The sequence below is a fragment of the Poecilia mexicana genome, unplaced genomic scaffold, assembly GCF_051168715.1.
Source record: "Poecilia mexicana isolate PSO_F unplaced genomic scaffold, ASM5116871v1 scaffold_7, whole genome shotgun sequence".
NCBI classification, from domain to species: domain Eukaryota; kingdom Metazoa; phylum Chordata; class Actinopteri; order Cyprinodontiformes; family Poeciliidae; genus Poecilia; species Poecilia mexicana.
Genome location: NW_028263376.1, coordinates 31,179,549 through 31,207,078, shown reverse-complemented (window position 1 = coordinate 31,207,078; position 27,530 = coordinate 31,179,549). Strand labels below are relative to the sequence as shown.

Sequence of the window (27,530 nt, the reverse complement as noted above, 5' to 3'; positions counted from 1 at the left end):
CTTTTATGTTGTTTATTATTTACAGTCAATATCATATTCACACCTCTGTAGTTTTAACTACAGTTTGCAGAGATTTGAGGATGATTAAATCAACTGTTAGTTTTAAACAAGCTTTGAGCCGGTCTAAGTCCAGGGTGTTAAATAAGGTTTTGTTTTTTTCTCAGATCCATAAGCCTTTCAAACAAAAGCAGCTGGAGATCGAAGACTTCAGCGTTTACTGGGACACCAAGTGTGAAATGCTGGGAAAGCTGCCGGCAAGCCAGGTCCAGGTTGGTTACACATTTAGTTTTATTGATTTATACGCTTGTGTGGCTCTTTGAAACGGTGCAAAGATCACGGTGTGTCCCGCCCTCTCCGCCTCATCCTGAGAGTTTCTGCTGCAGGATAAAGGCCTGTGATAATTCTGGGACACATTTGTAAATGACTCAGCACAGCACAGCACAGACACAAAGATGTTTGAGCATCTTCATGTGGATGATGGAGTTCCTTCTGTAAAGCGTGAAACAGACATTTTGCTCTTTTCGTTGAAATGCAGCAGTAAAAGACCTCAGGAATGGCGCCTTGTGATTCTCTGACTGTTTTCCATCCCGGCAGGATGCGATGACTCGGTGCATGCAGAGTCGCCAGCACCAGTACATCTTTGAGCCAGTGTGCGCCTCTGTGCTGCTCAGGAGAAACACCTCCAGGGAGCCGCTGAGGACCCGGAACATCCCTCGGATCGAGGGCCAGGTCCAGCTGGAGCCCATGTCTTTACGTCTGTCCCAGGTTCAGCAGAGAAAACAGCCCATTTCTTTCTGGACGATATCTGAATGTTTCTGCTCTCTGAAAGCATTTTTATTGCGTTTTCCTGATATTTTCTTACAGGTTCAGTACCAGCAGATCATGGCTTTCCTCAAAGAAGTGGAGCGCAGAGAGAGAGGGATGCTGTACAGAACATGGAGACCCAAAGTCCCGATTTCTGGGAAGTAAGTGCTGTCTTTAATCAACCAATCAGTCACCAATCAAGTTTATTTGTATAGCATGTTTCAGCAGCAAGGTGGTTCAAAGAGTTTTAAATCATAAAAACACAAAATAAACAATTGAAACATTACATTTTTGCAAGTCCCATCATTACACATCGAAATGCTGGTCAATGTTTCAGTTAAAATGTTTCAGAGCAGCTGAAACATTTTAACTCGTTTCTAACCAGCTGGGTTTTAGAACTCAGTGTTTCGGCTGTTTTACAGTTTTTGTTCCAGATTTGTTGTGCATAAAAGCTGAATGCTGCTTCTTCGGGTGGTGTAGAACAGGTGGTGTAGAACTGGGTGGTGTAGAACCGGGTGGTGTAGAGCCGGGTGATGTAGAGCCGGGTGGTGTATAACCGGGTGATGTAGAACTGGGTGGTGTAGAACCGGGTGGTGTAGAGCCGGGTGATGTAGAGCCGGGTGGTGTAGAACCGGGTGGTGTAGAACCGGGTGATGTAGAGCCGGGTGGTGTATAACCGGGTGATGTAGAACTGGGTGGTGTAGAACCGGGTGATGTAGAGCCGGGTGATGTAGAGCCGGGTGGTGTAGAACCGGGTGATGTAGAGCCGGGTGGTGTAGAACCGGGTGGTGTAGAATCGGGTGGTGTAGAACCGGGTGATGTAGAGCCGGGTGGTGTAGAACCAGGTGGTGTAGAGCCGGGTGGTGTAGAACCGGGTGGTGTAGAATCGGGTGGTGTAGAACCGGGTGATGTTGAGCCGGGTGGTGTAGAGCCGGGTGGTGTAGAGCCGGGTGGTGTAGAACCGGGTGGTGTAGAACCGGGTGGTGTAGAACCGGGTGATGTTGAGCCGGGTGGTGTAGAGCCGGGTGGTGTAGAACCGGGTGATGTTGAGCCGGGTGGTGTAGAACCTGGTGGTGTAGAACCGGGTGGTGTAGAACCGGGTGGTGTCTTCCTGGTTTTACTCAGAACTCCAGCAGCAGCTTCTGGATCAGCTGCAGCTGAATGATTGATTTTTTTTCCTTCTTTTTTATGAAGGCACTGTTGCATTAATCAATGACTTCAGGGTTTTTATTTTTCCTGGCTCTAATTTTCTTTGCCATTTTGCTGATTTCTGACTGAATTTCCTCGTTGATTTCTCCCCAGCGGCCGCATATGGTGGCTGTTTGCCATTCAGGCCAACCTGAGTGACATCAGGGAGCAGCGGAGGCGAGGCAGCTGGGCGTTTGCCCTGCAGCGCGCCCGGGACGCCCAGACCTACACCGGCCTGTACTTCAGGAGGCTGAAAGCCGCCTCCCTGAGTCCAGAGGACGAGGTATAACCGCACATCCACGGCACCATGCAGTAAACATCACACTCAGTCTGCAATACAAGCAATATTATGTTGTCATGAAAACTGATTTTGTTAATCTTACCAACAGTTTGAGAAAGTTTAAATAAAGTTTAAGAAAATATATTTTAATTTTTAAAGCAGATCAGTTTTTTACACCTGAAGCATATTGATAATTACTGATCCCTTAAATGTGACCAGTTGGTAAATTTCATGATCAAAATCAGTGAATTTTGATGATGCACTGATTAGTTAATGACTAAAAGCATCTGACTGTTTTTGGTCGAACTCGTATTAAGTGTGGTGAATTAAAAAATTAGATTTTTAAATTGGTCATAAAAGTTAAAAATTTTCTCCTTGCAATATTTTCTCAAGATTTTTTACACTCAACAAAATGTAAAATTGTTACTGGTTTCTCAAATCGTGACTGTAAGTTGTTTTTATAACGTTTTATTTTTGTCTGTTTATGATGTGAAGCTCTTTGAACTGCCTTGTTGCTGAAATGTGCTACAAAAATAAACTCATTGATGTTTTACTGCCTGCGGGGTGGAGGATGTAAAAGTGTCTCGAGAACAGATCCCTGGGGAACTCCATGTGTTACTGTGCTTTATTTTGTAAATAATGACACTTTCATGCAAAGTTGGCTCGTTTAACGGACTTTCAATGCAACTTTGCATGACGTGTTATTTTGTGAGTCACAGACGTTCATAAAGACTCCTTCATGTTTATGACAGTCTTATGCACAACCCGTCAATTAAAGTGTTACTGAAATTCTTTTGTAATTCCAAAATACAGTGAATGTTTGTGTTTTTAAATGTTTTGTTGGAGCTTTATAAGCTGCTTTTGTTTTAACTAGTTTCTTCTGGTTTCTGTGTTTCAGGCTGAACTAGAACGAGTTGAAGAGGAGCAGACACTGGAGGAGCTGCAGATTCTCAGAGAAGTTGTCCATGACAGGTTTCGATTGCAGGAGGAGATGGCAGATGTACGTTCAGATGATCACAGGGTTTGCAAATATAGAAGTGCATATCATTAAAGGAAAAAATGTGGTAGAAAAAGATGATGCAACTCCTGTTTAGCCCTTTGAAGCTAACATTTTCTAATCTGCGTGTTACATGTAACTTCCCAGACTTTGTTGTAACAGATTTAATTTTTTCACTCTTGTCTCTTGCAGAACATTCGGGAGCCTAGCGGCAGCCCCCAGGCTGCTCCGCCTGCCACATCCGTTCCTAAAAGTGGAAGCTACAGAATGATTCAGTACCTGCAGTCTTGGTTCCCTGGTTGGGGCGGCTGGTCTGGGAACGCGGAGGATCTGGAGACACCTGAAGAACTCCTGCCAAGTCCATCATCCTGGGATATTCTAGGTCAGGCTGTGGACTGAAAGCGGCTCGGCGCTCATCTGTTACCCCCTGCAGCTGTGGAAGAGTGATCTGCTTTACGCTGTAATCTTTAACTTTTCTGACTCTTCTCCAGCAGAGACAGGGGATTTGTTCGACCCACTGGAGGACTCCCACACTCTGAACACCTTCACCAGACGAGACTACATGTTTGCTCGACTGGAGTTCTTTTTGGAGAAGGGCGGAGTCACTCTGTTTCACGAGGAAAGGAGAGCGGACTCGATGCACGAGAGTGGAGTCCTCCAGCTGGAGTTCTCAGGTGCAAACATAGAAACTTGACTACATAAATACATTAAAATAACCATCACTATTCGGTTACTTTTAAACATAATTTACTCATTACACTGAACAACTTGAAAGTTGGCAACTGATTTTTATTTTATTTAAACCTAGAGGAAGTTAATAAATGATAAAAAGTAGTGGGCCATGTATTAAACCTCCACCAATAACTTTACCTGGTTTTGATGTGGAAACTGAATGTGACTGGAGGAAATTAAACACATTTTAAACATTTTTTATAAAAACATGGTTCTAATTTTTTTTGTGCTTCAGAAATGTAACAGATTTCTCTTTGGAATCATAGTTTGTATTTTGTGGCGTTAGCAAAACTCAGCAACTATAAAACTGAAACCATGAGTGAAAAATCTGTTCCAGAAAATCACTTCCTGAATCGCAGGCCTTACAGGAAGGGCTGTAGTAACAAACTGGTTCAGCATTAGCTCCTGCTAAGTACCAAGATGGTTTAGCGCTTAGCGTTGGCAGAATTAACTTTTAGGAATCTGGTTGTAATACTTTCCTTTTTTTGCTCCAGTTTATCAATTTTTACCATAATGGAAATAAATGTTTTTGAAAGTGGTTTTTCTTTCAAGCATGTTTTTTTTATTTCTACTTATGTCGAGCAAAATATGTGATTCAGCAAATATTCTATCACTAAGTTAATTATAACAAGGGTTATCTTATTAATAATTTGCACACAGCAAATAATTACAGTTACATTACCCTGTAATTACACTATATTTGTGGTGCTTTACTCAGGAGTGAAGGTGATCGTGGAATCTCTTCCTCGCTCGGAGTCGTCCTTGCTCTCCGTGAAGCTGGGCAGTCTGTTCCTCAGAGACCTGACCACTCAGGGCACCATGTTCCCCTTCCTGGTGTCGCCCAAAATGGTAATCCACAAGCATCATCAGCCTGCACCTTAATAATGCTGGTTTTATCATCTCTGTGGGTCTAACAATGTCCACCTCTTGCAGGACAAAGTTGTTGTTGCCCTTAGTCAGTCCATGAGTCAGCACAGCGCTGCTGCTGGTAAGGATTTATTTATTTTATTCAGTTCAGTAATGCTCTGCACGTCTCTGTCAGTAAGTTTAAGGTCTTTCTTTCAAAACAATCTGTTGTGTTATCAGAGTGCGATGCTGAGTGGACTTCTCCAGTGTTCGAGATGATATACGAGCGCAACCCTGTGAGGTCCAAATTTGAGAGGAGGCTGGAAGTGAGCACCAGTCCATTAAACATCATCTACAATCCACAAGCCATGAAAAAAGTGACTGAATTCTTCTATAAAGGAAGAGTTCACACTTCAGGTAAGTACAGAGTATGAAAACTTTCTCAGAGTCATCTGAAAAAGAAAACATGCCTTCTTTAAGTTTCATGGTTTTACACATGAAGACAAGGTAAATCGGTGCCATACTTGTCTCCAAAACACTGTAAAAAAGTCCCTAGAAAAGTTGCTAAATACAGTAACAAAGTCTTAAGTTGGCAACAGCCTCCCTTTCCCACTCCGGTCATCACCACACTAGGCCACGCCCCTCAGTGTCTCTTTGCTCCGCCCACTTTCATTCAGCATGAAAACCGTTTTTATTCGTGTGAAATTAGGTGCAAGTCATTGAGGACCTAGTTAAGACCAGACAGGACCGATCTTTATTAAGTGTTGCATTTGTTCCTCCAGGGTTCGGCTACCAGTCTGAGCTGGAGCTGAGGGTGGCCGAAGCGGCAAGGAGGCAGTATGACAAGCTGAAGAAGCAAACCAAGGCAGAGATTCGACAAACTATCGACCAGCTGCTCGTTGGAGAGTTCATTGTAAGAAAATAGTTGCTGGAATGTCACATGAAGCAGATATAAACTTCAACTCTACTGACATGTTTTTGCTTTTGCAGGAAAACGGCAAGCGCTGGACGATGAAGCTGGATATTTGCGCGCCTCAGGTGGTTTTCCCCGATGACTTCCAGTCGGAAGACCCGATGCTCGTTGTGGTGGACTTAGGCAGGATCCTTCTGACCAACTCTCAAGGTGAAGCAGCCGACAGTTATCCTCTCTTTCCATCTGATGGGATTTAAATCACCCTGTAACTGCTGATATTTGTTCCCCTCTCTGAAGATGACAGCGTCATCAGCTCTACAGCTGCTCAACCTCAGCAGGACGTCCAGAGTGACGAAGAGTACCAAACTCCTCTGGCCACCCCGCCCGAGTCTCCGCTTGCAACCGAAGTGCCTTTAAAAACGCTGTTTAAAAACCCAGAACTTCCCAACCTCAGATCTCCGGAGGCTGTGAAGGCCTACAGCAAAAAGCTCTATGAGAAGTACTGCCTTTCATTCAAGGACCTGCAGATTATGGTCGGGCGCTACAAGGACAGCTGGAAGCACCTCCAGGACAGCGAAGTGGGACCAACCCACGTTGTGGAGAAGTTTAACGTCCTGCTGCAGCTTGAGCAGCGGCTGCGCTACACTTCGGACCCTCAGCTGCCCGGTGCGGTGCTGTCGGGAACGCTGCCGGATCTAAAGGTGCACATCAACCTTGAGAAGATGACCGCCATCAGGACTTGTCTGGTGCGGCTAACCGGGCCAGCAGAAGGCGACAGCGGCTCGGGGAAAGATCCAAGCGGAGGGTCCCCTGACCCTCCCACGCTGCGCCGGGACAAGATCTTCCACAGAGTAGACAGTTCATGGAAACTCCACGATTCTGCCAAAAACCTGACGCAGAGCGTGATGACGTTAGAGCAGCACACACGGGAAGTCCTGGTGGAATCCCACCTGCTGTTGGCTGAGTTCAACATCAACTACATGCAGCTCGGTGTGGAGAGCAACGGCCGCTATATTTCTGTTTTTAAAGTGTTTGGCACTAATGCTCATTTTGTCAAGCGACCTTATGACGTAGAGGTCGCTCTGACCGTTCATGGATTTCTCCTGGTCGACACGCTGCAGACGTACGGCTCCGACTTCGACCTGCTCGTTGCGTCTCATAAGCATCTAAGCTTCGACGTTCCCACTGGTAGCCTCAGGGAAAGCCAGCCGTCTTCCCCCACTTTGTGTGACGAGCGGACCTCTGAGCATCCTGGAGTCCATTCTGGGTCATTCTCTGATCTCTCCCCTTGTAGTTCCTTCCTGAAAGACCAAGACGCCCTCATTAGGCTCGAGTACCAGTTTGTGAGCTCAGACTGTCCCTCCATGGACCTCAACAACTCCCTCCAGGTCACCAGCATTCAGGTCAACAACCTGGACATCATTCTCAACCCTGAGACCATGGGGGAGCTGCTCAAGTTCCTCCAAAAGTCTTTCCCCAAAGAGGAGAATGCATCATCCACCCAGGAGTGTCCAACGCAGCTGTCCACTGAGGAAGACAACCGGGCCTATCAGGCAACGTACGACCAGAACAAGGAGCTAACCGTGGAGATCCACCGCCTCAACCTGCTGCTCCTGCGGACTGTCTCCTCCGGCACCGCCCTGGCAGTCGAGAAGAAGGGCCTGAAGATCGCCACCGCCAGCATCTCTGGCACCAAGGTCAACGTTTCCCTGGGAAGCCGTCTGGATGTCAGCGGTTCCCTGGGATCATTGCAGCTGGTGGATTTAACCCAAGAGGCAGGAAGAAACCAGTTTGTGGTCAGCATTGGGAGTGCTGAGGACAGCTGCTCGAGTCCCCAAGGTTTAACGTTTCTGCCCGACGACCGAGAGTCTCCAACAGACGCTCTGAACTTTCAGTTGAGGGAGAAATCTGAGGGAGAGTATTCCTTGAAGCTAGAAATGGCGTCTCTGCACTACAACCACTCAGCCAGGTTCCTGCGTGACCTCACACTGTCGGCCAACGAACTGGAGGACAGTTTCCGCTCCGTGTTCAAAAACGCCGCCACGAGCGTGTCGACGGTTCTCGCCTCCAAGACGGCGGAGTACAGCGGCAGGGTTTCGCTCTTCGAGACACCGTCACGGAGAACCCACACTTCCAGCCATAGCTGGGGGAGTTCGTTTGACCATGAGGAGGACGTCTCTGTTGGGCAGCCCGAATCCGCCCTGGACACCTTCTTCGTGAAGCTGACCCTCAACATCAGCATCGAGTCCCCCGTCGTATCCATTCCTCGGAAACCCGGACACCCTGAGCTGTTGGTCGGCCATCTGGGGAGCATTACCATCCAGAACTTTGTCAATGACGAAGACTCTCAGGGAGAGAGGCTGGAGGTGCTGGTGAAGGACATCCGACTGTACTCGGTCAACACGAGTCACTTGGTGTTGAAGAGAGCGCCCAGAGAGGAGAAAGCCGACACGTCTTCACCATCCCACACTGGAAACGTCAACAAGGATGAATCCCAGTTCACACGCCACGACTTCTTCGAGTCCCTCAGCCGAGGAGAAGGTGAGAAGATTATAACTAGGGATGAAAGTTACCAATTAATGAGATGATTTAAAGTTGATTAATCTTTCTGAGCAGCTAACAATTAATATTTAAAAACAAAAAACACATAAATTGCATTTTACATCCCAAACCAGACTCTGTTTGTACCGTTTGTCTTTCCTGTTCTAATGTGGCCGCCATCTTTAATTTTGTATCAACTGGCTCTGCTTATGGATGACCAAGTGGCGCCCTCTGCTGGATGGAGGCCAAATCACAACTCTGAAAGAAGGTCTAAATGGGCATTAATTGATTGGAACAAATTCTAATAAACCACTAAAATACAGTTTATTGTAAGTGGATTAATTGTTTACATTATAACTAGAGGTGAGATTCTATTAAAATGTTTAGTTGAGTTAATTGCAGGTTTTGTAATTAATTAATGGTATTTTAATGGAAAGACATAAATAGACAAAATAAGCAATTCTCAATTCATAAACTCTTTTTGCCGCTAAATTATTGATAAAATAGCCATATGAGGTCAACAACAAAGGTATCTATTGTTATTATTTATGTTATTTCACCATCAGATTGGTGCTTGGTGCTTTCCACTGCATCTTTTTCTACCACACTTCTTCCTTCCACTCAACTTTCCACAATTATGCTTAGGTTCAGCCCTCTGTAAAGAGTGAACTTCTTCAGCTGACCTCCCCACTTATCCAGGTTAAAAACTATCCAGTCTTTGATTATATCTGGCTTAACATAATATTTAAATTAACATATATAATATTAAAATTACAGAGAAGCTGTAAGTGATTTTAATCAAAATAAACATAATGTTTGTATTATATCACTCTGTGTGTAAAGACTCATAATATGAGTCTGTATGACTTTACCTGCTTGGATAAATAATCTATTCTGGTGAATGGGACAGACCTTGGTCTGTTTCACGGATCATTTATTTAACATTTAGCTTTTTTCTGTTCATCAGCTTTCCACATACTGAAAGACACCACTATTCACTTCACTTTTGAGAAAACTCCAGTCGATGAGGATTCTGAGCACATCCTGCTGACCACAGACGAGCCCTTCAGAAGCACAGGCCAGCTGAGAGTCCACGGAAAATTTGTCAACCCTGTTCAGGCAAGTTCTGTACATGAGGTTGATTGACAGCGCTAAGCCCCTCCTCCTGGCTCTGACTGGTTGTTTTTGGAGTGTTTCTTCAGATAGCAGTAGTAGCAGGGGAGCTAGATGTTTCACAGATTACCTGTCTCATTACAAACTGGTGCAGCACTAGACCAAAGTTACTTGGTGTTTTTGCAGTGTGAATACAGGTTCTGGTTTCTGAATGTGTTGCTGATAGTCGTCAGTTTGTGGTTAGCAGCTGGTTTTTGTCCTTCCTCAGTCTGATCCTGTTGTGTTTATTGTAGGTTTGTCTGTGTAAACCCGTATATGAGCAAGTCCTCCAGACTCTGGACAACCTGTCCCTGATTGAGGAGCAGCCTCCGACCCCCACCCAGCCGCCGACGCCGCCCCCTCCCACCCCGTCCTCCTCCAGGCCCCACGGCTTCCCCGACCCCCAGGGCGGCCTGTTCGCCAGAGACCCGCCCTCCATCAGCTTCTCTCGCTCCTCCCTGTCCTCCCCGCTGTCCCTGCCGTCTCACCGGCCCGTCCTTCAGCCGCCGACCTTCACCCAGCTGAAGGTCACGCTCCTGGTGGCAGAGCTGCAGGTCCAGCTGAGCGCAGACCTCACGCAGGGCTCCCAGGGTCTGGTCAGCGTGCGCTTCCAGGACCTGGAGGGCCGCTTCACCAAGGACCACCCGCAGCTGCTGGAGGTGCAGCTGGCTCTGCGCGCGCTGCTGATGGAGGACCTGCTGGACCCCAACCCCGACTCCAAGTACAAGCACCTGATGAAGTCCCACGGCGTCCCCAAGCCGTCCACCTTCAGCTCCAAGGAGTACCTGTCCCGCAGCTGCCCGTCGACCTCCAACGCTCTGTCCCCGGACATGCCGCGCTCGCTGCCCGCCCACATCAAGGAGACGCAGAACGTCTTCCAGCCCTACCAGAGGCACCCCGCCACGCCGTCCGCCAGCCGCAAGTCTAAGAAGGACCCGGACTTCCCCAGCACGCCGCCTCCCTCTCCGACGCCGCGCGCCGGCTCCCCGCAGCCCGACTCCAACTTCGAGGACTCGTTGGTTCACATCAATGTGCTGCTGGTGGAGGCCGGCCACCCGGAGTTCAGGACGCGCTACGACAGCGTCGGCCGCAGTGTGGACGTGGACTTCAACTGCCTGGACATCCTGATCACGCTCCAGACCTGGGTCGTCATCCTGGACTTCTTCGGCATCGGCTCCACGGCCAACAACCACGCGGTGAAGCCGCCGGCCGCCGCCACCCAGCCAGTGGCCGGACATCTGCTGTACGAGCCGGACGGCGGCGAAGAGGAGGAGGAGGGAGAGACGGCGCCGACGGTCAACACCAAGCTGGACCTCAAGGTTGGTCAGCTGATCCAGCTCTCCTGAAGTTTTTCACCTTTTGGCACCTGGTAACAAGAAACACTGACATGATGATTTTGAAGCACTGATTTATCGGCACCAATTTTCTTAATTTTGGGTGATCAGCCGATACTTACATGTGAAGCCGATCTTCTCTACCTCACCACAGCCGCTGTCCTCTTCTGCTCTGATCAAATGTTCAAACAGTTCATTGAACATTGTAAATGCTGCTGTATTGATCGGTTTTTCAGCAGCTCTGAAGTGAAGTGGTGCCATTGTTGACCCGTCTGTCCTTTTTCCAGGTTCATTCTTTGACTCTCATCCTGAACAAGAAGCTCCATGAACTGGCCAGAGCGAGCGTGTCAAAACTCTCCGCTCATCTTGATAAGCGTGGTACGTTCAGGAACCATTCACATCAGCTTCCTGCAGCCAAACATTCACTCACAGCTTTAATTTCTGACTGCAGACGGCGACCTGAGGATACACGGCAGTTTGGGCAGTCTGTCCCTGAGTGACCTGACCCCGCACGGCGACTTCTACAGAGAGCGCTTCACCACACAGGGAGGGGAGGCGCTGGTTTTCAACATCCTCAGGTTCGGATAGTCTCATTACGACTGCCTCTGCTGGAACCGTTTCCCACCTGATTTCTCCTTCGTTCTGACGCCTGAAGGTACGGCCGGCCGGATCCCGACCTGCAGCGTGAGTGTGACGTCAAGGTGTCGCTGCAGATGGCGTCTGTTCAGTACGTTCACACGCAGCGCTTCCAAGCCGAGGTGGTAGCCTTCATCCAGCATTTCACCCAGCTGCAGGACGTCCTGGGCAGACAGAGGGCGGCCATGGAGGGCCAGGCGGTGAGTCCAAACCACCAGGCCCACCTGGGACGTGCGGTCAGGGGAGGCTCACCTCTAATCCTGATAAGTAAAGTAGATGCTAAAGATGAGGAATTATGAACATAAACTTGTTTTTTATTGGTAATATCAGCATAATTACGGTCAAAATCGCTGAATTTACTCATTGCCTGTTCAAATTTATGGAAAAGGTCCAAGGTGAGGCAGTGTAGTGCTGTAGCTCACCTTTGGGGGGCGCTGTGTCACACAGATTGAATGAAGCAGGCGTGACGTCCAGCGTGAGAATCCGCCCCTGTCTCCATGCTGGAGGAATCACTGACGACGACTAGCATTGGTTTTAGCTATCAGGTTGTCAACCTAACGCGCTAAATCTTAAATGTTTCTGTGATTCATAAAAGAAAAAGGAGCCCAGTGCTTTGCTACTAACTGTCAGCGTTGGGAGAACTAGATAACAAGGTCAGGAAAAAGTTTTAATTAAGAAAAAATAGCAAGAGAGAGGGAAGTTGTTTGGTTATGCTAGCTTGACTATGACAACAATAACATGTAGATGTGCTGTGGAATTCAGTGTGTTTCAGTTCAGTTAAACATAAAATGCGATTCACTCACCAACTTTGACAGATCAGGTGTTTAAATTAGCTAATCTGCCACCGCTGGCTGATTATCTGTTCAGTATTCATTACCTAATCAATGCATACATAATATAAAATACAATACTTTGGTTAATTTTTAGGTGCAGAATTTAAAAAGGTCAAAGTATGAAAAAGCTGAAACTGCGTGTAGATTGAATGAAAATTAAAAACCTTCAGTCGTTTCACGTTAAAATTGAAATGTAAGCTTCTGTACTGGATGTTGGATGTGTGAGTTGGGAACCTCAGCGCACGTCGCCGAGTCCCAGGTCCAACCCCGTTTCCATGGTAACTGGGGTAACGGGCTCTGTCCTCCCTCTGAAGGTGCATGATCAGCCTCAGAGGGCATCCAGGGTTCTGCTGGACATCGACGCCGGCGCACCGGTTCTGATCATCCCGGAAAGCTCGCGGTCGTCCCGGGTGATCGTGGCCAACCTGGGCCAGCTGAAGGTGCAGAACGTCTTCCTGCCGGCCGGGTCGCACGGAACCGTTTCCCTCCGAGACAAGGTAGAGAAACTCACCATGGCGCACGCCTTTTTCCCCTCTCTGGTGAGTCAGACACGAACACGCCGCTCCACAGCCGCCGGTTCTGCTAACAAACCCGAATTCATGCAGGCATTTCATGACATTCCACAGATTCACTCATGAAAAACTTTTTTTTCTGAAATGTTGGTGAAATGCTGAATGAATTCAGCTTCACTGAAATAATGTTTTTGTAACCAACTAATTTCTGCATCTTTTATTTTTGTCCATTGTTCGTTTTTTAACGTAAAAAACACTAACTTAATCCAGTTCGACTCAGTTTTGTCTGATATTGGAGTTGAGATAGTTTGCTAAGGAAATTTAGTCTTATGGAGATTTTCAGAGAATATTGATGGAGAACTTCACAATAAAAGCATCTGTTGGTCCACTTCCTGTCTAAGGTTAATACTGACCTTCCTAAGGATGTATGCTTTCCTTTTGGGGGGTTTCCAGAAGCAGGTGAACTTGAGCCAGAATCCTTTTAGTTTTGCATCTCTAACCATAAAGTCTAAAGGTCCAAACCAAAATGTTTGGTTCTGAAGTTATTCCCTTTGTAATGATTTGGATGTATCAGTGAGACACATTGCATCTCTGGTCAGGAGAGAAACAAGCTAAATAAACTAACCTTATAGCTGAATGTTGTCTTAGCTCCTTCTAGTTGTTCACATGCACCTTGTGTGTGTTTTTAAGAATATTATACTGCATGGACGTTCATACAAGGAGCTGTCCCGCTACCAGGTACAGCTGCCACCTTCTGCTGTGGTGTGAGGTGAATTCTGTCTGATTGCTGTGACCCTTTCCTCCTGTTTCCACCCACCTGAGACCATGACCAGAACCTGAAATCTCTGCAGCACAGACTGGCTGTTGTTACTGTCATATGTTGCATTTTCTCATGCATCACCACAGCCAAATGTATCCCTACAGACTGTGGTGGAAACACACTGATCCAGTTTTCACCTCTGGGATTCCAGGCTGTAACTTTACTGAGAAACGTTTTTTTCTGGGCTGGTTTGTGTTTTTGTTAGCTGCACATGTTCACATGTAACTTGGTGAGCAGGTTTGTCAGTCAAACCCTGATTTTCAGACCTTTGTGGAGGTAGATAAAAACTGTTGAATACAATCGAGTTTTATCTCTAAAACTTTGTAGTAGTGCCGTTTTTTTGTCCTGCATGCAGTGATCGGATGTTGCTTTCTTTTTCACAAAGGAGCGCGTCAGGAGCGCAGCAGAAGGATCGAGTAATGCTCAGGCTCAGGAGAAGCCGAGAAGTTTCCCTTCCGGCTCCGCCTCATCGTCAGGATTTGGCCTCAGCAGACCCAAAGCGGTGAACAGCAGAACCGGCCCTGAGGACGAGGACCCGACCAGCTCGGGTTAGTCAAAGTCAGACATGGTTTCAGAAGGTTTCAGAAGCTGTAACCTGCTGTCCCTTCCTGCTGCAGAAGGCCATGTGTGTCTGTTGGACTGCATGGCCCTGGACCTGCAGGAGATGGACATCTTTGCCGCGGAGCGCCTGCCCTGCTGGGACAGCAGCGGGAAGCCCGAGCCCTCGGACCTGATCTTCCCTTCCTACTGGGTCCGTCGAACCGGAGACAACCTGCTGAAAGACTGCTGCCGCCTCACGCTGAAGGTGGAGCGCAACCTGGACAAGTACGTCCAAACGCTGCGGATCGGGGCCCAAAATGGCCATTAGAGCTGTTCAGGGGCCACAACGTTTCAGTAGCTTTCTTTCAATTACACTGACAAAAACTGACAAAGGAAAATCTGTAGAAAGTGCCATCTTATCATCAGAATAGTTGATAGATTAATCGATTACTAAGATAATTGTTAGTTGCCGCCCTACACACAATATTCTAATGAAATAATAAAGCTTGAATTGTAATCAAGGGCCGCCCACAATTGTTCGGAGGCCTGCAAATGGCCCACGGTCCGCACTTTGGACACCCCTGGCTTGCAGCAATACATTACCATCTGTGTGGTCCCAGGAAGATGATTATTGGGTTCAATAAATTTGAAACCTTTACTCTTCACCAAAAAGTAATGTTTTATGTTTTAAAAAGCAGCTTCTCTACTCACAGCTTCACATTTGGGTGAAATAGTTGCAAACTGGGGTTGTTTTATCTCATTAGTGTTTTTGTGAAGACGATCTTCAAAGTGTTACGTTGATTATTGTCATCAATAATCAACTTTCCAGGCTTGGAGCTGATTTTTCTCCTATCATTTCAGGTTTTTGTTGTGTTTCATAACCAAAGCCTGTTTGTAAAACCAGGTTTTGGTTTTATATCTTTGACGTTTTTTTTCTTTTTTTCTTCTCGGAACGGCACCATAAAGTCTGAAACAGGCTCTGGTTACATTAATGTGGACCATACACATCTCCCACACGTCGCCTCGGCTGTGTGGAGGTTTTTAAAGAGACGGCGTCTGTTTTGGGTCTCGGTTTGCGCTGCGTTCAGTGATTTCAGCCTTGTGTTTCCAGGGAGCTGAGCCACGCCGTGCCGGACACGTCCATTCACGGCAGCCTGTCGTCGGTTCACTGCTCCCTGGACAGGAAGCACTACCAGCTGATCCGGGGCATCCTGGAGAACAACCTGGGGGAACCGGTGGAGGAGTTCCTGCGGCCGTACAACCTGCAGCACCCCAGCAGCTACGTGAGGAACCCTGCACACATCTCTGCTTTCCTTCACACATGCAGTCTGTTTGATTTCTGTATGAATTTTATTCTGCTATGTTTCAGCATTCTTTCACTTATTTTTCATTTTCTATCAATTTTCCACACTCCCTCCAGGATTTCTCAGTTTAATTATTTGGTGTTTCCTTTTTGTTTTGCAATCAGATTTTCTTATTTTGTTCTGCTAATTTATAAATGTTTGCAAGGAATTTTGCAATGTTTTCCTCATTAAAAGTAAGTAAGTAAAACTTTTTTTGTATTGCACATTTCACGATAAAAACCACAAACAAAAAAATGACTTTACAAAACTACATAAGGAACAAAAAAGAGTCAGTTTACGAGTAAGAAATACTGCCACCTACAGGTGAGAGTTAGCATTACTTAAGCCTACTGATTTTGAGCATTTATGTGGAAAAGTTTCAACAAACTCACAATTATGATTAATTCTGCTGATTTTTGCATTAATTTCTGTAACAGCTGAATTATATCATTTATCTACCAAATAGGTTTTCAATGAACTTCTCTTTTAGTTGCACATTTAATAAAACATTGACCGTCTCTGATATTGCTGTGTTCAGACGGTGTTGAGTGGAGCCGTCTTCACCAACCTGTCCTTCCTGGTGGACATGACGGACGTCAGCCTGGAGCTGCTGGACAGCCCCACCTCTGCTGACAGCAGGAACTCTTTGGCCAGGTGAACTTCCTCCTTACAGAACCTAAAGGAACCGCTCAGGTCCACATGTGGCTCTAGGATCTCACTCAGGCGCATATTCCCCTCTCTGTCAAAATTATGGCTTTCTCAGGATTTAAGGTTGAATTATAGAAGAATTAAAATAAGAAGAACAACAATAACTTCCTGAAAATCCTTTCAGTACCGACCCATTTCAGTTTGACCCACCATCCGAAGTTAAAGTCCTAAAACGGACTAATATTTTGTATAGTGCATGTATATTGGGATTAACCGTGTAACTTTAATCTGCTGCTGCAAATAGATGGAGTGAAAGATAATTATTACACTCAGCTTTCTATAAATTAATTCAGGGCATGTGTGTTTTCTTAGAAGCAGAACTTTAATTTTGACTAATTAGCTACGTCAGTTTTAATATGTTAAAAATTTTAACATATTAAATCTTTTTTTTTTTTTTTTTTTACCTATAAAAGTCTTGTGCCGGAACCTTTGTATTGTGTTTCCGGTACGACCGTAAATCTGATGCACAAGCGACTTCCACAGTCAATGATGGATGACGAAGCTGCTTCTCTCGGCGCCCTGCAGGTTAATTAATCTGATTGGAGGCTGGAAAAGACTGTTGTTGTGCTAAAAGGAGTTAGCCTATCAGTGAAGCTATGCTAGCCTAAAATAGCATCTCACTGCTAAACATATAGCAGCTAACGCTAACGTCAGCATACATATTTCTAAAGAAGCTCCATGAACAATCATCTTCCTGAAACACCAGAGAAATGAATGGATAGAATAACATTTTGCTCCAATCTAGTGTTGAAGAACCTAAATAATAGATTAAAAATGATAAATATCTTTATTGTTGAGCTCATATGTCTACTTATTCAGTTAGTTTGAAGCAAAAAGGGTTTTTGGATTGTAAATATTGCTTATTTTGTCAATTTTACATATAGCTTTAACTAAAATGCAATTAATTAAATACAGACTCTGTAATTAAGTCAGTAAAACATTTTAATGGAGTCCCACCACCCGCATTTTTACTTAAAACTGGTCACAAAGTCAAAAAACTTTGGAAATATGAGCCTGAAAATGTTGGATTTTACAAAAACCCTTTTTGAAATCCTGTCAGTGATTGTCAGACCAGTTCAATCATCACAAGTCAACATCCTGAAGAATTTCTGGTATAAAACACTTTATTACAGCTGAAAAACGTCCAAATTAGGATTGTAGACCATATTTGGTATTGATAAAAAATAAAGAAATTCCCAAAAATTAACCTAAAAGCTTGAACACAAACACATGTGGAGGCCTTTTAAAGGCTTAAACACATGAAATATGTTGTTTTTAATGGTTTTGGTGTGTTTGTCTTGCATAGGTTTGACTTTGTGAAATCCAAAGTCCTGTTTGAGAGTTTGTCCGACGGCTCCAAGTCAGTGAACCTGGTGTCTCACTCTCTGCTGGCAAACGACACCAGATACACTGACACCACGAAAAGCAGCGAAGACAGCAGGTTCAACGTGTTCGACTGCATCCTGCAGCCTTCGAAGACAGGAACCAACCGGGCGTCTCTGCAGCTGGAGCTGCACTACAGGTGACTCACAGCAAATTACTCAGAATATGAGCACATGCATGAAGGTGTGCTGTTCGTACAGGTGGGTAGCGTATCCAAACATTATACTCTGGTAAGAGTAGCTCTCCTTCAACATGTTTTTACTCAAGTACATGTAAAATGAGAAAGACGGTATTTGGTAAAAAGTCTACTCAACTACTGAGTAACTGATCAAATTATCAATCATTTAATATTTAAAAATGACAAAATCAGACAGACCAAAATATAAACTTAGGTGGAATTGTTTTATTTTAAGGACCAAAATGAAAATAATTAATATAGTTAACAAAAAATAACAAAATCAGACAAAATAATTGTTTTCAAGTACATTTTTTTCAATAAAACAACATATAAAACTAACAGAAACTGCAGGTGTGTGTCTGTGAACTTTTGGTTAAAACGTGTTTGTTTTTCATTCAGTGGGTAGAAAATCCAGAAATGTTACTCAAGTAAGAGTAAAAAGTACAGCTTAGTAAAAATACTCCTAAAAGTAATAATAATAATCATAAAAAAAGTTATATTTAATCAATTGCATTTACGTGAGTAACTGGCTACTGCCCGGCTCTGGTTCTGCGTAGATCCACACGGGACTCGTCCAGCTTCACGGTCGTCCTCAACAACCTGCGGGTCTTCCTGATCTTCGACTGGCTGCAGCTGGTGCATCACTTCTTGCAGCTGCAGCCTGAAAACGCCCCGAACGACATGGAGAGTCAGCAACCCTGCACTGGATCCGGCAGCACCGCCGCATCCGGCAGCACCACCGCATCCAGCAGCGCCGCCACGTCCGTCATGCCAAAGACGGTGAAGAGCGGCGTGGTGACGAAGCGGTCCACGGTGATGGTCAGTCAGGACCGCTGCCTGGAGGTGAAGATCAACGTCACAGGTGAGTAAAGACAGCTCACTGACCCTCAGTGGTTCCGTTCAGCAATTCATAATTTATATGTTGGCTTGTTTCTTTGCTGTCCAGGCACAGAATTTGTGGTGGTGGAGGACGTTTCCTGCCTCGACACCAACGCCATCATCCTGAAGGGAACCACGGTCCTCACATACAAGCCCCGCCTGGTGGACCGGCCGTTCTCTGGCAGCCTGGCAGGAATAGAGGTGTTGCCTCTCCTCCATTGCTTGGGGTTGACACCGGTTGCTATTGGTTACTACAGGTTGCTATGGGTTGATGCGGGTTGCTATGGGTTGATGCCGGTTGCTATGGGTTATTATGGGTTGCTATGGGTTAATACCAGTTGCTATGGGTAGATACCAGTTGCTATGGGTTACTACAGGTTGCTATGGGTTACTATGGGTTGCTGTGGGTTGAAGCCGGTTGCTATGGGTTACTACAGGTTGCTATGGGTTACTATGGGTTGCTGTGGGTTGATACCGGTTGCTATGGGTTGATACCGGTTGCTATGGGTTACTACAGGTTGCTATGGGTTACTATGGGTTGCTGTGGGCTGATACCAGTTGCTATGGGTTGATACCGGTTACTACGGGTTGCTATGAGTTGATGATGGTTGCTATGGGTTGATACCGGTTGCTATGGGTTGATACCGGTTGCTATGGGTTGATACCGGTTGCTATGGGTTACTCCCGGTTGCTATGGGTTACTCCGGGCTGCTGCATGTTACTACAGGTTGCTACTGTTGTTGTGTTACTCCGGGCTGCTGCAGAATGATGTCTCAGCTGCGGCGTTTCCCCTGCAGGTGTTCTCGTGCCGGCTGGGCAGCGAGCAGGAGACGGCGCTGTCCATCATCGACCCGGTCAATGTGCAGCTGGAGCTGTGCGGCAGCCCCACCTACCCTAGCAGCTCGGGGCTCCTGGACGCTTTCAACGTGGAGGACATCCCGCCGCTGCTGGAGGTCGGGCCGCCCCTGCTTCCTGTTTGGTCGGACTTCGGTTTAACGCTGAAGGCGGATTCTAAGATGTTCGGCTGACCTTTGACCTGATTAATCTGCAGATCCAGTTTCCTGCTCTGGACATCCGTCTCTCGTACAACGACATCCAGCTCTTCCTGTCCATCGCCAAGTCCATCTCTGCCGCCCAGGCTCCGCCTTCTCAGGCTGATCCATCCAATGGAGCGCCGCCACGCAAAGATGGCGCCCAGGAGAAGACGCAAAGCCTCATCGGTATGAGAGACCGGTTTCCTCTGAACCCAAACCTAAATGTTTCAGAGCTTATTTCCACTTTATAATTAATTATATATTATTGTTTTTATGTCATTTGCCGGTAGAGCTGGGCAATAAAAATAAAATATCCAATTTTTTATTCTAAATTAAATTTAAAAAGAATTCTACCTTTCTCTTCTGAAAAATGCTGTTTTAGATAGTTTTGCAAAATTACTCGTCTCTCTTGCGTTCAACACAGTTCCCTTAGCACCTCTTTTTCAGTTTTCAAGAGTTTACTATAAAGATTATTTGTGAATTTAATCATATGTGTTGTTTATTGTGCCATAATTGGTCTTCCATAGTTTTCCATTGCTGTCTTTGAAAAGAAAAAAATCAGGCCTCTAAATTTTTTGACTAAATATGATTAAATGCACAAAAAATGCAGTAAATATTCTGTGTTTCCTGTATTTTTGCAGATTTAAGTATTTTTAAACATTTCTTTATGTGTCTATTTTTTCTTATTCATGGCAGGATCTGTCCACCATATATTTTACCCTCACTCTTTGAAAACTTTAAAAGATGGCTATTAGTGACAGAACCAGCAGCTTTCAGCAGAGTTCACTCAGGCACAGAAAACCCCGTAGACAGCGATGAGCTGAGAAACTGTTATTCTTGTTCAAAAGTTTCAGAAATCCAAAATAGCTAAAATAAATGTTTTGGTTTGTGTATTTAATGCATTTTTCTGTTTGTAGAAACCAAGCTGAGCCACTTACAAAACCTTGGCTTCAGAAGAGAGGACTGCAAAAAAGCCCTGAGCAGCTGCAAAGGTGAGTTTGAGCTTTTTCATGTTTAGTTAGAGAAGAGATGCTCTGCAGCGACAGACTGGCGATCAAATTTCTGTTATTAATCATGAATTCTGACTTTTTTCTCAGAAATCTGTCTTTAATACTTCAAATTCATTTGTTTTTGTCCCACTCAGGCCAGCTGAACCAGGCGGCCACCTGGCTGTGGGAGAACTCGGAGAACGTGGCGGGGCTTCCCCGAGGCCGGGCCGACTCCGGCAGCCACGCCTGGCCTCTGTCCGGCGTGGAGGTGAAGGCCGAGAGCGTCTGCATCTGCTTCATCGACGACTGCCTGGACTGTGACATCCCGCTGGCTGAGCTCACCTTCTCCAGTGAGCCTCACTCACTCACCCTCTCTCTGTCTCATCGTTTAATCATGACCTCTGACCTCAGCTGAGCCGAATGAGGCCTGCAGAGCTTCACATGTTCTTCTGGGTTCTTTTGTGACCCAGATTCATGATTTACAAAGGAGAAAATCACGTTTTCATGTAGCAACAAGTTGGTTTGGATAGTTTCTGATTATAAATCATCATTTGAAAATTGTAATATTTACTGAAGTTATCTTCAGTAAAGAGTTTGATCAGAGACATTTTAGTGAGAGAAACAGAATAAACCTGTAAGTGTGAAAAAGTTCCCACAGTGAGATTTGACTGTAAAACCAGAGATTTTTGTGTTGACTACATTAAAACAAACACACAGTTGTTTACTGTAAGATTTCAGAAACACAACATTAACCTTCTTTTAATGGGTTAAATATAACGGCAGATTAGTTTTTGATGAATGTTCAATTAGCCCGAAGGATAAAACGATACATAATTTGAAATCTGTAACTTACAACTAAACTAGAAGTTGTTCATGCAGTGAGAACATGATGCTTTAAGTCAGTGGGACTTAAAGCATCAAACTCATGCTTTAGTTTTGTTAATACATGTTAAGCTTGACGGTTTGATGTGGAAACACTGACGGTGAAATTGCCGCCTGCTGTGCTTTTATTGCAGGACTAAATGTGCTGCAGCGCATTGGCTCCACCCAGGAAGGAAACGCCAGCTTCACGCTGTCCGGAGACTACTACAACCGAGAGCTGTCAGGTAAATCAGCTGCATAAAACGCATGGAAAGATGCACCAGGCTCCAGCACTGTTCAGGTCAAGTATTCAAGTGAAAAAGAAAATAAATACGTTTCCTAAAGTTTTAGAAGCTAGTGTTTTTACATTGAAAAATATAATTAAAAACTTCTTAAACACGTTACAAGGATTGATGATTTTCTGGATCCTCAAGTAGATGGAAACTACTGGTTTGCATTGATTCACCTCTACTGGAAACTACTTCCAGCAGAAGTAGTTTCCATCTACTTCAAACTAGTTTCTTTTTCTTTTGCAACACTTTGAAAGCTCACTAAAAAGTTGGATGGAAACATGGCTAATTATGCGATCAGTTCATGTTTTTCTTTTTTATTTCGGGCGCTTTACTAGGTTCGGAAAAAAATGTCAGCTCCAAATTTGCCGTGTGGAATTGAGAATTGAGAATTCAGCAGTGGAGGAACACTTTGCATTGATTCATCTCTAAGCCGATGTGTTTAATTTCCAACGAGGCCGCAGCTTAGATGGCCTCCTCAAGCAGAAGCAGGATTGTTGCCACAGCTGTGGTCCAACCGTGAAAAGCAACGGAGGAACTTCCTGAACGCTGTGTGGCCCGACGGGCTGGAACCGTCCAGAACGAGTCCAGACAGCACCGACCTTTCTCCCGGTGTTTGGACCAGAACTGGGCTCCAGATGGAGGTTCAGCATTTCTGCTTGTGTTCCAGGCTGGGAGCCGTTCATCGAGCCCTGGCCCTGCGTCCTGTCATGGCAGCATCAGGCTGCGGGCCGACTCCACCCTCCACGCCTGAAGATCGGCGTTCGAGCAAAGCAGAGGCTGGACGTCAACATCACCTCGGTTCTGCTGGGTGAGTCTGAACAGAGACATTTTTTAAAAGGTTTAATTGGCTCTAGTGACCTTTATTTGATAGTTAATTGACAGGAAACAGGGTAATGATAGAAGGGGAAGACATGCGGTAAAGGTCGCCAGGCCGGGAATTGAACCTGCGACAGCTGCGTCGAGGACTAAGGCCTCCATACGTGGGTTGTGCTGAACCTCTGTGCCACCGCAGCACACTCATGAACAGAGACCAGGGTTTCCCCCAGAAAACTTGCTAAGCCTGGTGGTCGGGGTGCTGAGGCGTTCCACCGGCGGTCCACCGTGTTTTTGTATTATAAGATATTAAGTTGACAGGAAATATAAAAGTATTACTTTTACATTTCCTGATTTAATTCAATTTGATTCAATGCTGCTAATGTGGCTTTAGTAGCTCTTCCATTTTGTGTCTGTTGAGTTTTTAATAAGTGTCACAGAAACTATTCTGGTTGGTCGAGTTTATGGGACGAGTCTAAGTAGACGACGCATTTGATATGATTTGATGCATCGTGTAACCAGAAAAATAATACTATAAATAATAATAAAGTAATATCAGCGTGATGCGTGACTCCGAGGAGAGCGCTAAAGCTCCTCACCGGGCTGAACCTGCATGATCAGGTTAGCGCTGCTCGTTATCCACAAACGCTCCGGCCAACCGGGACCACAGACATGAACTTTACAGGGAAGACAGACACAGAGCCACACGCTGGGCAGCGTGTTGAGATGTGCGGTCCGCGCTGAGGTAAAGCAGCGGCAGCGCGAGGCAAAGCGCAGAGGCGCCAGCTGTGATTGGTCCGCGCTGTCGGGTTTAAATGCATAAACTATAAACCTATCATTTAGGAATAAATCTGCCCTGCTAGTGAAATGCTCAGAGCAACAGAGATGTTTGCAGCCCAGTTTTAAAAAAAAAAAAAAAAGATTTTTTTTTTTTCTTTTAAATTTTCCTAGAAACTTAAACAAGCAACGCTTAGCCTGGCGGCGGGGCTAGCAAAGCATGGTGGGCCGCCAGGCTTATAATACACTGGGGGAAACCCTGGAGACATTTCTAACAATTATTTTAGCTACCGATTAATTGATCATTCTGACAATTAATCAATTATTCTGGTGATTAATCGTATAAAGAAAATGATATGATTTTTTTGTTTAAGCCTTTTTTATGCAATTTTAGAAATAAATAATTAAAATATTAAAATAATCAAATATTAAATTTCCTTTTTAAATAAGAGCATTTTGCTGCCTTCCTGTAGTGACCCATTGATCATTTGCAGCTCCTTCTAGCATCAACATGTGGCCTTTCTGCTGGACTGAACATCTGTACACAGTGTAGGGCTGATCTGCTGATTATTTACTGGATTAACTGATTAATAATTGGTAGAAAAGCTGCTCAATACGACATTTTTACAGAATTCAAACCAGGTGAAGCTAAACTATGAAACTGTTATTGGAGGAGTTTTGGGTATTAATACTTACAGATGAATATGGGTTTCTTTATCTTAAATGCAAAATGTTTACATATATATTGTACAGTTTTGGTTAAATTGCTGCTCTGTGTGCTTTTCTTTTAACAGATTGTGTTTTTTTGAGTCTGTGTTGACAATTATTGAAATAATAGATTCAACACAATTAATGTGATTAATCGTTTCAGCCCTAAACTCCTCTTCCTCTTCCTCTACCCGTCCAGACCAGTACAAAACCACCAAGACTTCCTGGATGGCTGACTACTGTAAGGCAGAAGAGCAGGCTCCTCCATCTCCGCCCCCCCACTGGTTGGGGTCCTCGGTCGACCCGCCCGGCTTTGGACAGAGTAAGCTCCCGTCACACACAAAACTACAGTTTCATCAATTAAAAAAACGCACTTCCTCACTGGAACCGCAGAACAGAAACAAGCTTGGAACGAGAAACGTTGTTCTACAGTTTTATTGCAGTATTTTCAGGACTATTGGTGGCTCCAGATGATGTGGCAGAAAAACTATTTAAGTTTAAGTTTGAGTGTCAAACATCTTGATGTAGCTGAATAAAATGCAGCAGAGAAAGAAGGACAGGGCTAACGGAGCGCTAACTCTTTCCTCTGTTTCCTCTTTGTCTCTCTGTTTCCTCTTTGTCTCTCTGTTTCCTCTTTGTCTCTCTGTTTCCTCTTTGTCTCTCTGTTTCCTTTGTCTCTCTGTTTCCTTTGTCTCTCTGTTTCCTTTGTCTCTCTGTTTCCTCTTTGTCTCTCTGTTTCCTCTTTGTCTCTCTGTTTCCTCTTTGTCTCTGTTTCCTCTTTGTCTCTCTGTTTCCTCTTTGTCTCTGTTTCCTCTTTGTCTCTCTGTTTCCTTTTTGTCTCTGTTTCCTCTGTCTCTCTGTTTCCTCTTTGTCTCTGTTTCCTCTTTGTCTCTCTGTTTCCTTTTTGTCTCTGTTTCCTCTGTCTCTCTGTTTCCTCTTTGTCTCTGTTTCCTCTTTGTCTCTCTGTTTCCTCTCTGTCTCTCTGTTTCCTCTGTCTCTCTGTTCCCTCTTTGTCTCTCTGTTTCCTCTGTCTCTCTGTTTCCTCTTTGTCTCTCTGTTTCCTTTGTCTCTCTGTTTCCTCTTTGTCTCTGTTTCCTCTTTGTCTCTCTGTTTCCTCTCTGTCTCTCTGTTTCCTCTGTCTCTCTGTTTCCTCTTTGTCTCTCTGTTTCCTCTGTCTCTCTGTTTCCTTTGTCTCTCTGTTTCCTCTTTGTCTCTCTGTTTCCTCTGTCTCTCTGTTTCCTCTTTGTCTCTCTGTTTCCTCTTTGTCTCTCTGTTTCCTCTTTGTCTCTCTGTTTCCTCTTTGTCTCTCTGTTTCCTCTGTCTCTCTGTTTCCTCTTTGTCTCTCTGTTTCCTCTCTGTCTCTCTGTTTCCTCTCTGTCTCTCTGTTTCCTCTGTCTCTCTGTTTCCTCTTTGTCTCTCTGTTTCCTCTCTGTCTCTCTGTTTCCTCTCTGTCTCTCTGTTTCCTCTGTCTCTCTGTTTCCTCTCTGTCTCTCTGTTTCCTCTTTGTCTCTCTGTTTCCTCTCTGTCTCTCTGTTTCCTCTCTGTCTCTCTGTTTCCTCTCTGTCTCTCTGTTTCCTCTCTGTCTCTCTGTTTCCTCTGTCTCTCTGTTTCCTCCATGTCTCTGTTTGCTGTAACTGTGTCTCTCTCTGCGGTCAGGTGCGCCTCTGACTCACCTTAGAACTAGGAGCACAGCCAGCCTGACGAGCCTCGAGCAGCAGACTCTCTCCAGAGGTACCAGTCAGATTCAGCACTCTCACCTTTAGCAATCATTAAACCACCTGAAGGATTCAGCAGATAGGAAACTTTTCTTCTGCATGAGGAAAAATTAGGACTGCGTCAGATAAATAATACTTTGTCTGCACAAAATCTTACAGAGTATTTTTGTTGAGTTTCTGGTGCACATATCTTACAACACTTGAAATAAGACAAAACTGACTTACAAGTAACTTTTCAGCAAGAAATAGGAGCTGGTTTTAAATCAATAATTCCTTAATATTGATTTAAAAATGCTAGCTGCATTTCCAATGCAAAACTTTGCTGTGTTTTCATTAAATGTGATTAAAATAACACGTGAATAAGTTTGTTCATGCGATAATTCATTGAAACACATGCCTGATCCTACTGGTGCGTACTGGTACTGCTTTGCTCCAGTAGCAGCAGCCGGTTGTTGATCATGTGACTCATATGATTTGAAAAAGCGTTTCCATTGCAGTTTGTCAAAAGAAACCAATTTAGAAAAAAAAAAAAATTCCCAAAGCATAAAAACTTTATATTATTATAGTTTTTTTTCTACATTGGTGTGTTCCCAAATGTATTTTCTAAATGTCAATTTGTGCCAATTTATGTTCAGTGTCAGAGAAAGATAAGACAGTAAGGAATGACGGACTCTTATGGAAACCACCTGGTCATGTTTGGATGATAAATATTCGGCATTTTAAGAATTTGCAGAACATTCTGACCTTTTTTGCCACCTTTGCAGCCATGTTTTCCTCCACCATCACCCCCAGCTCACCTCTTCCCCCCTGTCCTGTGCTTTACATCCATGTTCTTCATGTTCTCTCTGAAACGCTTTTCACGGTCCAGTAAAATGTAAATGATTAATGCCTCTGCTGTAGGGCTGAAGCAATGAATCCAATTAATTACAGTTAATATGTTATTTAAACCAACTCATTTAGTAATCAATTAATCATCGACTGGAGTAGACGGATCCTAAAAAAGACCATATGCTGAAAGGACAACACAGTTAAATCAGTAATTAAGCCAAACTGTCCAAAATATAAACATTTTGCATGTAAGATGAAAAACCTTCTTTGTCTGTAAATAAGTGTCATAGTTTTAGCTTCACTTGGTTCCAAATCTGTAAAGAAAAGCTCATGTTAAGCAGCTGTTGCTATCTAATTATTAATAATAAAAGTTATCTGGAGATCAGCTCCTTGCTGTAAAGATGCAAAGTCCAGCAGAAATATGTGAGCTTTTCACATGATCACGCTAAAGGAACGCTGTTATTTGATTTTAGGGAATAAAATGTCTACTTTTTAAAATGTATTTGTAATGTTGAATAAAATAAGCCTGAGTGGTTGAAAAATCTGCAGAAAGGGCAAATTTTGTATCCGAATAATCGATTAATCGGTTACTAAAATAATTGTTGGTTGCTGCTTTTTTCTGTTAGTACACTCAGATATTTTGTTGTTAAAACAGTTAAAATTGGTTATTTTACTTTGACACCTTATACTTCATATAATTATATTTTGTCATAAGTCTGTAAATGTTTGACATAAATGGTAGAAAAGGTTGCTCTCTCTGAGGTTCTTTTGTTTTGTCCAAAGATGTGAAGATATCAAAGAGGAGGCAGCCGTTTGTCCCATTCGCACTGCGAAACCACACAGGATGCACCATGTGGTTCGCCACGTCGACCACAACCCCCACAAGGTACGTC

At 44.6% G+C, this 27,530-nt stretch overlaps 1 protein-coding gene across 3 annotated transcripts in view; it reads left to right on the top strand.

Moving 5' to 3' along the window:
- Positions 1–27,530, top strand: part of vps13d (vacuolar protein sorting 13 homolog D) — a 51,506-nt gene that overhangs the window by 4,024 nt on the left and 19,952 nt on the right. Inside the window, exons 7-41 of one of the 3 annotated variants that reach the window (XM_088007463.1) lie at positions 165–269; positions 595–765; positions 865–965; positions 2,107–2,275; positions 3,171–3,272; positions 3,462–3,651; positions 3,764–3,943; positions 4,720–4,850; positions 4,935–4,989; positions 5,088–5,264; positions 5,630–5,760; positions 5,838–5,970; positions 6,058–8,301; positions 9,269–9,420; positions 9,708–10,772; positions 11,075–11,165; positions 11,239–11,365; positions 11,443–11,623; positions 12,571–12,753; positions 13,974–14,136; positions 14,206–14,413; positions 15,240–15,411; positions 16,010–16,125; positions 17,486–17,701; positions 18,298–18,602; positions 18,687–18,820; positions 19,417–19,572; positions 19,671–19,839; positions 20,571–20,645; positions 20,798–20,992; positions 21,659–21,748; positions 22,464–22,604; positions 24,294–24,416; positions 25,751–25,825; positions 27,421–27,523. In XM_088007463.1, coding sequence (XP_087863589.1) covers positions 165–269; positions 595–765; positions 865–965; positions 2,107–2,275; positions 3,171–3,272; positions 3,462–3,651; positions 3,764–3,943; positions 4,720–4,850; positions 4,935–4,989; positions 5,088–5,264; positions 5,630–5,760; positions 5,838–5,970; positions 6,058–8,301; positions 9,269–9,420; positions 9,708–10,772; positions 11,075–11,165; positions 11,239–11,365; positions 11,443–11,623; positions 12,571–12,753; positions 13,974–14,136; positions 14,206–14,413; positions 15,240–15,411; positions 16,010–16,125; positions 17,486–17,701; positions 18,298–18,602; positions 18,687–18,820; positions 19,417–19,572; positions 19,671–19,839; positions 20,571–20,645; positions 20,798–20,992; positions 21,659–21,748; positions 22,464–22,604; positions 24,294–24,416; positions 25,751–25,825; positions 27,421–27,523 — 8,129 coding nt within the window. Of the gene's footprint in view, positions 1–164; positions 270–594; positions 766–864; positions 966–2,106; positions 2,276–3,170; positions 3,273–3,461; positions 3,652–3,760; positions 3,944–4,719; positions 4,851–4,934; positions 4,990–5,087; positions 5,265–5,629; positions 5,761–5,837; positions 5,971–6,057; positions 8,302–9,268; positions 9,421–9,707; positions 10,773–11,074; positions 11,166–11,238; positions 11,366–11,442; positions 11,624–12,570; positions 12,754–13,973; positions 14,137–14,205; positions 14,414–15,239; positions 15,412–16,009; positions 16,126–17,485; positions 17,702–18,297; positions 18,603–18,686; positions 18,821–19,416; positions 19,573–19,670; positions 19,840–20,570; positions 20,646–20,797; positions 20,993–21,658; positions 21,749–22,463; positions 22,605–24,293; positions 24,417–25,750; positions 25,826–27,420; positions 27,524–27,530 lie in introns of all 3 variants that reach the window. The other 2 variants (XM_014999046.2, XM_088007464.1) reach the window with 2 other exon arrangements.